Source organism: Charadrius vociferus, unplaced genomic scaffold, assembly GCF_000708025.1.
Source record: "Charadrius vociferus isolate BGI_N301 unplaced genomic scaffold, ASM70802v2 scaffold277, whole genome shotgun sequence".
Lineage (NCBI taxonomy): Eukaryota > Metazoa > Chordata > Aves > Charadriiformes > Charadriidae > Charadrius > Charadrius vociferus.
In genome coordinates this window covers 65099-78839 of record NW_009649183.1, presented here as the reverse complement: position 1 = coordinate 78839, position 13741 = coordinate 65099, and the positions used below count along the sequence as shown (strand labels likewise).

The 13741-nt window shown below is 46.4% G+C and overlaps 1 protein-coding gene across 1 annotated transcript in view; it reads right to left on the bottom strand.

Moving 5' to 3' along the window:
• KIF9 (kinesin family member 9) overlaps positions 1-13741 on the bottom strand; it is a 34163-nt gene that overhangs the window by 17441 nt on the left and 2981 nt on the right. The window contains exons 2-10 of the mRNA XM_009888676.1: positions 9461-9561; positions 8692-8857; positions 8450-8556; positions 7443-7667; positions 5039-5122; positions 4826-4918; positions 3944-4091; positions 2692-2756; positions 836-913 (exon numbers count right to left, since the gene is read on the bottom strand). Coding sequence (XP_009886978.1) covers positions 836-913; positions 2692-2756; positions 3944-4091; positions 4826-4918; positions 5039-5122; positions 7443-7667; positions 8450-8556; positions 8692-8857; positions 9461-9561 — 1067 coding nt within the window. The remainder of the gene's footprint in view (positions 1-835; positions 914-2691; positions 2757-3943; positions 4092-4825; positions 4919-5038; positions 5123-7442; positions 7668-8449; positions 8557-8691; positions 8858-9460; positions 9562-13741) is intronic.

Sequence of the window (13741 nt, the reverse complement as noted above, 5' to 3'; positions counted from 1 at the left end):
ATTGCGGCCTTCCAGTGCCTAAAGGGGCTCCAGGAGAGCTGGGGAAGGACTTTTTACTGGGGTGTGGAGTGACAGGACGAGGGGGAATGTCTCCAAACTAGAAGAGGGCAGGTTTAGATGAAACATTAGGAAGAAGTTTTTTCACTCTGAGGGTGGTGAGGCACTGGAAGAGGTTGCCCAGAGAGGTTGTTGAGGCCCCATCCCTGGAGGTGTTCAAAGCCAGGCTGGAGGTGGCCTTGGGCAACCTGGGCTGGTGGGAGGTGTCCCTGTCTATGGCAGGGGGTTGGAACTCGATGATCCCTTCCTCGTTGGTCCCTTCCAACCTAAACCATTCTATGATTCTATGATTCTATGAAAATAGATAGTTTTCTTTAAATTGTTTCCTTGTTTAAACAAGTTTTGTATTTGTGGCAAAACCATTATGTTACCAGCAGCAACAGGTATAATTCGGTGTAAAGCTGCGGGTAGGACCAGAGATGACTTCCCCACATACCAGGGGAGTAGTCCATAACATAACATCTCTGTTAAGAGGTGAATCTTATCACAAAAATTAAGGACATATGCAGTTGAAAGAAGTACCACGAGTCAGGGAAGATGTCACCATCTGCATGACTGTACCTTCTAGCATATTCAAGGTAACTGTAATTAAATACCAATGAAGAAAGTTTAGTATTAATCCTTTTCATCATATATCTAAATTCAGCAAGTGTCAGCTTGCCTGATGAGTGGTAATTCATTAAACTACCGAATTCCCCCCTGTTTTTTAAGGTCATTATCCTAAATATTAATGAACCTGGAGGAAATATGCCTTCTTCCATTCCCCTCCTCTACATACCTCTCGGTCATATGTCTCATTGATGACTGGCTCTGTTGTGATCCATTTCATTCTGGTAGCAAAACGAAGAGAAGACAACTGAAAAACATGTTTTTCGAGAAACTGAAAGAGAGATTGGCAAGGATATAATTTTCATAATCTGTTACTACTTAATCATATCAGATTCCAGAACACAGAAATACAAAAGCTATTCAACTGCAGGGAGCAGCATAGGATTTCTCATTCCAGAAGCATATCTTCTAGCACACACTGGGTTCTGTGCGATTAGCCAGCTTCAGATCACATCTTTGCCTTTTCTGTTCCGCATGTGGACAGCTCTTTGTGTACCATGACCTCAAAAATACCCACTCCCATTGCTGATGAACATAACACATCCTAAAAACTCCAAAACACATATCGAGGGCTTTCAAGCTTAATTACACAGAATCCCAGACTGGTGAGGGTTGAAAGGGCCCTCTGGAGCTCCCCCAGTGCCACCCCCTGCCAGAGCAGGGGCGCCTCCAGCAGTGGCACAGGACGGCGTCCAGGCGGGTTTGGAATGGCTCCGGAGTGGGAGACTCCCCCACCTCTCTGGGCAGCCTGTGCCACTGCTCTGCCGCCCTCACGGCAGAGAAGGCCCTCCTCAGATTGAGATGGAACTGCCTATGGTCACGTTTGTGCCCGTTCCCTCTTGTCCTGTCACTGGGCACCACTGGAAACAGACTGTTCCCATCCCCCGGGCACCCTCCCTTGAAGTCTTTATCAGCGTTGATAAGATCCCCCCTCAGTCTTCTCTTTTCCAGCAGAACAGCCCCAAGTCCCTCAGCCTTTCCTCATCAGAAAGATGCTCCAGTCCCCTCAGCATCTCCGTAGCCCTTTGCTGGACCCTCTCCAGCAGTTCCCTGTCCTTCCTGACCCGGGGAGCCCCGAACTGGACACAGCGCTCCAGATGTGGCCTCCCCAGGGCAGAGCAGAGGGGGAGGATGACCTCCCTCCACCTGCTGGCCACACTCTGCTTGATGCCCCCCAGGATGCCGTTGGCCTTCTTGGCCACCAGGGCACATTGCTGGCTCACGGGCACCCTGTTGTCCACCAGGACTCCCGGGTCCTTTCCCACAGAGTTAATTCCTGCAATTGGGATATCTTGGGAGTAAGCCCCTGCAGGCTGAGAATCCTTCCCTTGATGCAAAGTACAGCAGCTGTCTCCTCAGTAATATTACAAGTTTCTAAACGCTATCAGAACACATGGAGATGATGAAAACATCTCTGCCTTGAAGACAACTGCATAACAGGTGTCTGTGGGTTTTGGGTTTTTTTTTTTTTTTGTACATAAAACTTTCTCGGCAAAGAGCAAAGTGATTCCCTTCTGTGTGTTACAGATGTGGTTAAGACGATCCAGTTCTCACTGTGAGACTTTCACCAATTTCATTATTTCACAGATGAAAAAAACCTTACTGTTAGGAGGTTATTCCTGATTCTTGAACCAGCTGAAAGCCAGATTGGTGCAATTCCATTGATTTATTATGTGATGTTCCATTCAAATATTTGTAGAGTTGAACCAAGAATAATAATTAACACTATCCGGTGTGCTTAGATTTTAGTTGCCTGTGCCTGCTCTATTTCAAGCTCTTATTTTCCCTCGGGCCAGTTACCACTCCTCTGTTTGCTTTGCATCACAAAGCAGGCTGGAGAGAGCAATCTGTTTTCTGAGCCTTTGAGATAAGATGAGTTATCCAATGTTTCTGATGAATTAGGCAGGATGTTTCTCTGGGACTCCTGCCATAGCCCTCCAGAGACTATTCTTTAAACCCAGCTACGGCCAATCGCAGCAGTAGCAGGAACAAGAGTTTAATTCTGCAGCAATCAGTTCAACTTACGGTCTCTTCTACGTGCACAGCTTCCCCACAGATATTTGCCACTAGGACGGTATTGCAATTTCCTCCTGGGAAAAATTAAATAATAAAAAAAAAAAAGCAAAGAATGTAATTCAGGAGGGTTTTTTTGTTGTTGTTGTTTCCTTTTCTGGAACGTATTCTATTATGTGCTGACTAAAATAGAGGAAAAGAATCACAGAATCACAGAATGATCAGAGGTTGGAAGGGACCTCTGGAGACCATCTAGTCCAACCTCCCTGCCAGAGCAGGGTCACCTACAGCAGATTGCACAGGACGGCGTCCAGGCATACATAGGAGTCCTTAATTTTTGTGGTAAGATTCACCTCTTAACAGAGATGTTATGTTGTGGACTACTCCCCTGGTATGCGGGGAAATCCTCTCTGGTCCTACCCGCAGCTTTACACAGAATTATACCTGTTGCTGCTGGTAACATAACATTTTTACTACAAATACAAAAAACTCGTTTAAAAAAAAAGAAATGATTTAAAGAAGGAACAAAGAACACAGCCAGTTTGTTACTGTCCCTCTGAAGTTCCCATGCGTACAGAAACACAGTGGCACAGAATGACTTAAGAACAAAGGTGAAATGTGTTTCTCACGTGGCGATGATGCGGTAAGAAGATGGGAATACAAACCGTGAAAGCCTGAAATCGGGAAAACCAGAGCAGAGGATTTGAAAAGCCCTCAGCCTAAATCTAATAGCGGGGAATCTGGCGGGATATAGTCACTGCCTTTCCTAAAAGCAACAACGCAAGACTTGTGCTCGGAATGCCTCAAACGTCACTCTCCGTTCTGATGACTTCAGTTATGCCACACAAATGCCTACGGCCTGTTTTCAGCCGCTTTCTCCTCCCGTGTCTCCAGCCTGCATTCCAAGAGCGTAAGCCTTTCCTGTGGATTCTCCGTGCACCACAGCATCAGGTTTATCATCTTTAGCCTGATGCTAAAGCAGGAGCATCTGGAAAGGCTTGTAACACGCTGGGGTTTTTTTGGTGGTAGGTTTTTTTAAGGTATTCTAACGAAAGTTTTGTGAAATTCTACTGGTTTGATCTGTGTGGGCTTTGTACTGTCTCCTGCCCCTGCTGTTTTATTTGATGAGGCAAAACCGACCTCCTTTGAAGGATGATGAGTTCCATGTGTTTATATGTTACAGCCTTAGGACTTAATATGCTCATTGAAACAACACTGTTTTCTAAGAAGCGTATTCGGGGCTGTTGCGATGCACAGCTCTTACCTAGCGAGTCCTTGAGAACGTGAGTGAGCTTGCTCTGCCGGAAAGGGATGTGGTCCCTCTTAGGATCGGCCAGGGCAATGATGATTTGCTCAAGGAACGAGAGAGATTTGTTGATGTACGTGGCTTCTTTCAGAACCTGTCCTTCAGACTGCAACAAAGATCAAAAGGCAAAGCGTCCACAACACGTGTTTCTGGCTGAACTGCAGAAGAGAGCATATTCCGCACTGAGGGGACAACTCTGCTTGACTGTGAGGGTAAGGAGCTAATTCAGACCAAATAAATTCACGATCTAGAGCTTTCTTCAGTTTGAAAACAAGTTTTGAGAGCTCAGTTTTTCATTACAAGTCTACCAGGACCACTGGCTTTCCTTCCCAAAGGGTAAATTATGTATTTTTCATAGGGCTGAAGCAATTTCTATCCTGAGCAATACGGAACGTCACAGGAGACCTGAGGAGCTTTCTGTTGTTGAGCCCTAATTCTCTAAGAAAGTTTCAACAGTTTGCCTGCTGTGACCAGAAATGGGGGATTGGTACTGCCCCTCATGGAATGAAGAGGAAAATCGGGGGTTCTTTGTCTTAACAGTTGATGGCTCTGCCCCTCTTTTCTACGGAGAAATAACAGAGTCAGACAAACTAACTGAATCTGGGTCAGGTTGGAAGACATACTCAGGACACGAGTCACACATGTGGATTTAGGAATTATACACAGCAGCTGCAAACAACTGAGCACTCTCTCGTGTGTTAATGTGACTTACAACTCGTCACAGTCTCTCCCATTTATCACAGGCTGAATTCTGTTGTGGGGAAAACCCGTAATTTCACCTCCACTATGTTGATTACCAGACTGTTCACCATGGACTAAAATATTTCTTCCATTACTTACTCCAGTCTTGCTCAGTCTCTCTGAGCCTGCCAGATCTATTAAGTTGATTTTAGAGTTAATGCATTTGACGTCTGAGAAAACTCTGAAACGAGACTGAGGGGGAAAAGAATATAAACTGTACTTCCCAGTAGACAAAACTGAAATACAGTAAAAACAAGACATGTAAAGATTCTCGGCCATTTGAGTCCTTAGAAAACCCGCTGGAGCTCTTACCTCGATATAAATAGTAAAGATGCAATGGGACCTGGATGAATTTTTATTCAGCGTGTGCTCCGTTATCACTCTGTTGGTCTCGCCCTGCAAATGAAGCCAAAATTCAAGACAGTGTTTTTAAATTTCTGTATGGGTAGAAGAACGGAAAGTTAGAAATCCACACAGTTAAATAAACAGTGGTTTCAATCTTCACCCTGCAGAGCCTGTTAACACCCATCAGTTGGTTACAGCAGCCAGAGCAGGAGCTCACCATATTTGCCTCGCTTTCTTACTCAAAGGCCTCTCAAAGCATTTCACAGTGCGGTTGGTAAAGGTCCCCGTTTACTGTAATAATGCCTTTTACCGGAGACCACATTATCTGCATTTCCACTTTCAAGGCTCAGCTCACAGATCTGTGGCTTTTTGAGGAACAGCCAGGCAAGCCTTGCTCAGAGGTAATACCCCCTCCCCCCTCCTTGGCCGTTTCAGTTTCTAGAAAACCAAAGAGCTCCCCGAGCTTCAAATGTCACACAGAAAACTCACACATATGTGATGGCCGCGAATTTGTAATGCCTACTTACGGGAAAAGAAAGCAACATTGAAAATGATGTTGCAACTGCCTGTTAGGAGCTCCAGTCTATCACAGAGCTGGGCTGCCAGGCTGGTGAGGCAGAAAAGAAAACGGAAGGGTCTACAGCACAGAAATGCACTTGTCGACAGGTTTCACGGCCGACTGTCCACCTGGGTCTCGAAGGACAACGACCTTTGAAGGTCAGTGACCAGCTCCACACTAGGGATTGTAAATCCAAGACCAAGAATGAACGTGAAGATCTCTAAGGAAATACTATCAACCCCACTCCCCAGACGAAGAAACAGTCACAGCGTAGCGGGCAGCCTCCTCAAAGCCTGGAGCTTTCTCTGTGAGCTTAGAACCCCAGGTAGAACTCATCTAAGGACCCGAAGGGACCCCCAGGCACCACTTGCACTTCTTCTGTCAACAGATCTCAAGTTAAGCTGCATTATCATCCTTCTGCTCTTTAAAAAGCTCGTCATCACAAAGGCTGGCTTAGGACACCACGGTCCCATTATTTCAAAGTGAAAGATTTTAAGGACACCAGACGGCTCCTGGTAAGAACATGCTTCCTGCTTACAGGACCAATTATTTATTCAGGTTTTCTTTATGAACTAAAGCACCCACAAGAAAAGGAAAGATGCAGAAATAAGTGAGCAAACTCCTTTCACAAATCTAACCCATTGTGTGAATGCCCTGCTGGAAAATCTGACTAACGGCACCTGTGCCGTGACCATCCCAAACTATCTGCCAAAGATGGATGTCACTGGTAGGACTCTTTTCTTGGAGCACTGACATGGCTAGGACAGGCAGGTGTGTTTCTCAGGAAGAAATTCCAGCGTAGGTCAGCTGGTGGGTCTAAAAGGACCCCAAATATCACACGCTTTGTACTAAGTCACTCACTGACACCTTTATATGGTAACCAGGGTAATGACAAGTCGTCTTTTTGGCTGTCGGGGATCTCAATCTGCTGAAGGGGCTGGGGAGGTGGTATTTCAGACAAGTCTTCTGAAATGAAGGCAGATTCTGTGGCCGCCTTCGCTATTTTGGTGCTGCCTGGAATAGCCAATGCTAATACGTTCTGTGATCTCACCCCAAAATATTTCCTCCATCACTTGATTTGCTCTGGTGTATGCTAAAAATGGTGTTTCTCCATGGAGATCTTCCAGAATCTCTGTTCCAGGGACATTTTCCTTGCAAGAACATGGCTACAAAGAGTTACCAATTCTTCTACCCACAATAAAAAGAACAAGGAGGGTTAAACCTCCCTCTAGATGTCCCGGCCACCCACCTCCTGCTCTACTGCCTCCTCCCTCAGCTAAGCCAATAAAGCTCTGGAGCCCCCAACATAGGAAAGACATGGACCTGTTGGAGCAGGGCCAGAGGAAGCCACAACGATGCTGTGAGGGCTGGAGCACCTCTCCTATGAGGAGAGGCTGAGAGAGATGGGGTTGTTCAGCCTGGAGAACAGAAGGCTCTGGGGAGGCCTTCCAGTGCCTAAAGGGGCTCCAGGAGAGCTGGGGAAGGACTGGGGCATGTAGCGATAGGACGAGGGGGAATGGCTTCCAACTGGAAGAGGGGAGATTTAGATGCGATATTAGGAAGAAATTGTTCACTTTGAGGGTGCTAAGGCACTAGAACAGGTTCTCCCGAGAAGCTGTGGCTGCCCCATCCCTGGAGGTGTTCAAGGCCAGGTTGGACGGGGCTTGGAACAACCTGGGCTGGGGGGAGGTGTCCCTGCCTAGGGCAGGGGGGTGGGACGAGATGATCTTCAAAGTCTCTTCCAAGCTAAACCATTCTATGATTCTGTGAAACATAACAATCAGAGGAAGTGTAATATTTGTTTTCTCTTGCCTCAAAAAGGAGATTTAGAGCATCTTCCTCGTGGCTAACTGAATGTACAGATAAGCCCTTCACATAAACACCCTGTGGGCAATCCACTACAGCCAACTGCATGTCACCAGTTCCATTGCTTCTCATGGTGGACAGAAGGTCAAACAAGGTCTCGTTGTAGATTTCCAGGTAGGATATTCGGACAGTGACGAATGGATCAACGGAATGCGCAGTCGCTTTGAAGACCTACACAAAGACAAAGAGTTTGTCAGTGGCGGTGCTAGTTCACAAACAGAATTATTAGCTATTTGTGGCTTTCCAGAGAAGCTATTTATAACTTTGTGAGCAGCTATAAGCGCATCTGCATGTGTGTAGCTAATTCTGCACGGTGGTTGCCTGACGGCTGACGGGACTGAGTCAAGAATTTTACTATGATTTCTCAAAATGATAGTTTTGAAAACAGCACTTTGTAAGGCCCGCTTACATTTGGGAAGCAGCAAGTACTTTATGTGAGCTAGGAGAATCAAAGAGGGACAACCTCTGCAAATGCCAATAAAACGTAACTACAGAATCCTCCCATCTTTGTTTCCAGTTGTATGTGTTATGGGAGCCCCACACCCTGCGTGTCGGTTGTCTTTGTGGGAGTGGAGAGCATTCTGCAGTATCACTGCCTAAAGAAAAGCAGACCTGCCCCCTCAAAGCATAGTAAACTTGCGCCTCTGGAGAGGGACCTGTCTATGCAGCAACAAGACCCACAAATCAGCATGTTTCAAGCCGACACCATCCCAATCCTCTGAAAAGTCACCGTGCCCAAGATCACGGTGTAGTAAAACAAAGGTACAAAGTAACTATGTTTTACAGGCTCCTTTATTTCTTTAATGACCATCACCTAGATAAAATGAAGAAAAAAAAAAAAAAAGGACTGGTGGAGATAAACATAAAACACCGTGTTAAAACACTTTTATACGTATCAGCAAGAGATGTCCTTGTTATTTCTTCCAGCCTCTTTTCCTATTCAGATCCAGTACCTGCTGTATAGCCCGGGGTATGATTCCTCGATGCTTGTACTCGGCAGTTGCTCCCATCATCGTGTAAGTTTTACCAGCCCCCGTTTGCCCATAGCACATTATCGTGCCTAGAAAAGATTCAAAAGCAAAAGAATAAACTCAGGAGGGAACCTCTGCATTTCTCCAATGGAACACGTAAAGGATCTCTCCCTCAGATCAAATCTCCACTTAGTGTCAAAATAAGAAAAATAGCAACAGATTACCGTTATAGCCAATTAAAGCTTCGGACACTAATTTCTTAGCCACAGTCTCATAAGCCAGTTCCTGGGAGGTATTGTGAAGGACGCCATCCAGCCTAAAAGACCAGTCAGTCTGCCTGTTGTTCACAACTCCTTTCCTGGCATCTTTTTTGATGTATATATCAATGCTCTGAAACCCAAAAAGAGATGAAGATAACAGCAAGGAAGAGTTTCAGCAGTTATTGTCTGAAAAAAAAACCCAACCCGCCCAGTGAAGACCTGAAAGCAAGTAGAAAACAGTAGTATTGTTTTACTGACCTGGGTGGTATTTTCTGGTAATAGATATTCCAAAAAAAAGGAAATGTGGCTACACTCATCTGTTTACCTTTCAGTGATGTGCCTGATTTTGTGTCGCAGGGAAATTATTAGTTAAGCAAGAGAAGGTGAAGGGAGGAACTTGCGTGGGGGGGAATAGAAAGATATCGTACCACAATCCTCTAAGGTTGGAATTGTGGTTCCCACTGGGAATTCCTCAAGGATCAATCAGAGTCCCAGCCCTTCGGAGGATTTTCTCCGGTGACTGTGTTGCAAGAAGTACATTTTCCATAGTCACACGTGCTGATACAAACCCACAAACCGCTGTCAGCGCAGAGAACAGCTAGCAGGAACATGTGAATCAACATGCACCAAAACGTTATCCGTGGCCTTAAGGAATGGAAGAATTCTGCATTGCTGTGGGAAAAACTGAAACCAAATTCCAAACCTTTCACGCTTGCAATCTCTTTTTCTCTACCTTGTTGTCTGGCCCAAACTTGATCATATCTTGAGCAAAACTGGCTGTTGGCTTGACTCGCACATATGTATGGACTCTCTTTTCTGCTGCATCCATTCTAACTAGTGGGGGAAAAAAAGGAAAAATCAGCAACATTGCACTCCCTAAAATTAAACATAATATTATTCATTACGAAAAGGAGAGCTACAGAGTAGTCGAGTTTAAAAATAAAGTGTTGACAAATGTTCAGCTGCAGTTTCTAGCTTTTATTAAGAACAACTGCAGGCAAACACTTGCGGAAAACTCTTTCCAGCATTGTTCTGCTCAGAAAACCGAGCCTGTCAAAAGAGAAGGGTCTCACTGATCACGATTTTCTCTTGCGTTTCAGGCACATTAGTATTTGACAACACAAGCTTTTCTTCCTCTTGGCCTTGCAAACCATATAATTGCAGGAATAGGAGATGGATTTTCTTTTGTCTAGTGTTTTCTCTGTGTGAAGGTTTCTGTAACATCAGTCCCCCAGCAGCCTGCTGTTTTGTAACGTCAGTTCATCCAGAACTTTGTTTCAAGCTTCAGAGGCTTTGAGTAAGACGCGTTAGAGGCGAAACCAAGCCTAAAGGAGTTCAACAGCACTGCAAAAGGGTGTGCAGTCAGTTGGTATGCCAACATTTCCAACCCTCTGAGCAGCAATTACCTTGTTTACAGTCTGTATTGAGTATGTATTTCTCATATCTTTGTAACCCCTTCTTTACACTCATACACAAAAATATTTTTAAGCTCCTAATGAACACCTGATCCTAAAGGTTCCAGAAGAAAAAAAGTCATGTGCCTGACAACTCCTGGTGAAATTCTTGTGCTGCTTTTCTGGTCCATGCGAATTCAGTAAGTGGCTGAAAATAGCTGGCAAGGGAAGAGGACTTGTCCACCGGAGAAGGACTCATGGGATAGATCCAGCCGCTAAAGCCCCACCTGAGAAACATGGCCTGAGGATTTTTAAATTCCTGGAACATGCAGATCCTATGTTTCCTCTCAACTGTTTCCTACAGACAGTCTGTGCTCAATAGTTGGGTAACATCTAGCAACAACTTCTGGTTTCAGACAAAATCTTTTATATTTCTTGTGTATTAAGTATTTCTATTTGTGATCTCTCCATCGCCTTATCTGCTGTGACTGCTCCAAAAAGAAACATAGTGATATGAGCTGAACCAAGACTTCTCTTTATTTAAACCAGAGCTCAGCATTTGAATGACTACCTGGTAACGGTACCTTGGGCGCCTTGTCGTTTTCCTAGACTACCGCAGCGATGCCAACACAATGCCCGCTGTAGAATCCAAAATGGTGCTAGGTTACCCTGATCATAATCTCTTTGTATCGGAGCCTTCAAATAAATGATCTGTGAAAAAGCACGTTGATAAAGAACTGCACAGATGTCACCATAAGGATTGCGTCTAAGTGGCATGCACAGAAAGCTGCCAAAATACATGTTGGCGCTGCGTAAATAAAGGCAGGAGGAGCACAGGTATGAGTGAAATGGAAACAAGATGTAGAATTTTAAAGTCGGTAACCAGCGTGAAGATGTTACTCATCTGGCTATCGGGATTGTTAGAGATCACAAAACTCCACTATACAAATATAACCCAGTGCTGGAGAGGTATGTGCTTTATTTAGAATCACAGAATAATTTAGGTTGGAAAAGACCCTGAAGATCGAGTCCAACCGTTAACCTAATTTCTGCAAAGCTGCAGCAAGAAGCACAGCAGGAAAAAGGAACAAGGGAAAATTTTAGGCAAAAACTCTAATATGAATTGGAGAGAGACAAAACAAATTCAGAATGAGTGGAATTTTCCTCACTGCAACAATGCCCATTGTTCAGTGTTAGGAGAAAGCAATTCCTCCTGGGAGTACTTACTAACATTAGAAGATGGGAAGGAAACAGCAGAGCACCTCTCTGGCAGACTCCTAACCAACAGCGCAGAGCCCAAAAGCTCTCCAGCTCATTAGCAATACCCCAAGCATCCAACCAATCTGATTACTAATTGGGGTTTTTTTTTGTCTGCAGTGGAATTTTTATTGAGGCACTATGAAGAACAGTACATGGTTAGCCGGTTTTGGTCAGCTAACCAAAAATGTTTCTGGTTGTTTCACCACTAAATCATCCTCTCCCAGTTCAAACAATACATTTTGAAAGGACAAGAGCCAGACTTGCCGTTACCTTCGCTCATCATTCAGCAGCTGTAATGGGAACCAAGCAACAAAGCAAACCACAAATCACAACTCGGACTGTTGGTTTTGAAGCTCTTTCTGCCAAACTCAAGTTCCTTGGTCCCTCCTTATACAGCAGCTGAAGCCAGAAGGACTCCCCCATTAGTTAGTCTCAATACTAACGGACTATTTATGCTCAGAATTAATAGAAACACAGTTATCTCTGCAATGAAGGCTGACGCCAACATGTGTACACAAATATTAATGCCAAAGGGAAATTTTACACGGAGATTTTGGGGCTGATGGCACAGAAGTGAAGTGTGGGTTTTGGTTCTGGCTGAGAGACCTGAGCTTATCCACCATGGACAGACAAAAGCTTGGGCCAAATCACAGAATCACAGAATGGTTTGGGTGGGAAGGGACCTTCAAAGGCCATCTAGTCCAACCCCCTGCCATGGACAGGGACATCTTCAACCAGATCAGGTTGCTCAGAGCCCCGTCCAACCTGGCCTGGAATGTTTCCAGGGATGGGGCAGCCACCACCTCTCTGGGCAACCTGGGACAGGGTTTCACCACCCTCAGCGTAAAAAAATTCTTCACTATATCTACTCTAAATCTTCCCTCTTTTAGTTTAAAACCATTCCCCCTTGTCCTAAACACGAGGAGCAAACTGGGGAGGCAAAGCTGCTGGGGGGGGAGTGACCATGAAGCTGCCTTTAGAATTCAAACTCCAGTGATGCTTTGAGAGTTGAATCCACCCACTTGGACACCAAAAGTTCTGCCCCAGCACCCCAGGCCGTGTACATGCCCAGGGCCACCCCTGTCCCAAGGAGAATGGGGGAGAGAACAGCCCCAAATTACCAGCTGCCTTTCCAGCTGAGTGCGTACAAAGCAGAGAGTGCGGGATGTGAGGCAGCTGGTGGGCTGATAACGGTGGCCTACGAGAGATGACAGAAGGGGTGGCACGAGGGCATGAGAACAGCCAGATAAACCGGGAAAACAGGGAATGCCGTGGACAGCTATGCTTACCGCCCTGCTTGCTGGGGACATGGGCAAAGGAGGGGGATCTGAGAGGGGTCTGGGGCGGAGGGGGGCTGCGCGGACAGGGAAAGGATCGTCCATGTTTAAGCAGACTGGGAGGGGTGGAGATGGTGGGGAGACAAGGCCTGAGGAGGGAAACAAGGTCATGAGGAGGTGAGGCTGGGGAGCAGCAAGGCCTATGGAGACATCACCTGAAGTGGGGAGAACAAAGCCTGTGGGGACACACGAGGCCTTGAGAAGGAGGATGAAGCCTGGAGGAGGGGACAAGGCCTTGAGGAGGGGGAAAAGCCCTTGAGGAGGGGACAAGGCCTTGAGGAAGCGGACAAGATCTTGAAGAGGGGGTCAACCCTTGAGGAGGGGGACAAGATCTTGAAGAGGGGACAAAACATTTAGGAGGGGATAAAGCCTTGAAGAGACGAGGCCTTGAGGAGGGGGACAGGACCTTGAGGAGGGGGACAAAGGTTTGAGGATGGAGATGAAGCCTTGAGGAAAGGACAAGACCTTGAGGATGGGACAAGACCTCAAGGAGGGGGACGAAGCCTCAAAGAGGGGGTTGAAGCCTCGAGGAGGGGGACGAGGCCTGGAGGAGGGGGACAAAGCCTGGAAGAGGGGGACAAGGCCTGGAGGATGGGATGAAGCCTCGAGGAGGGGGATGAAGCCTTGAGGAGGGGGAAGAGACCTTGAGGAGGGGGAAGAGACCTTGAGGAGGGGGATGAAGCCTTGAGGAGGGGCAAGAGACCTTGAGGAGGAGGACGAAGCCTTGAGAAAAAGGACAAGACCTTGAGGAGGGGGACGAGGCCTTGAGGAGGGGGATGAAGCTTTGAGGGGGGCGACGAAGCTTTGAGGGGGGCGACAAAGCCTTGAGGAGGGCAACGAAGCCTTGAGGAGAGGACAAGATGTCAAGGAGGGGGACGAGGCCTCGAGAAGGAGACAAGATGTCAAGGAGGGGGATGAAGCCTGGAGGACGGGGACGAGGCCTTGAGGAGGGGGACGAATCCTGTGGGGCTGATGCGGCCTAGTGGGGACAACAGTGCCGGGGGAAGCGGGTGACAGACACGG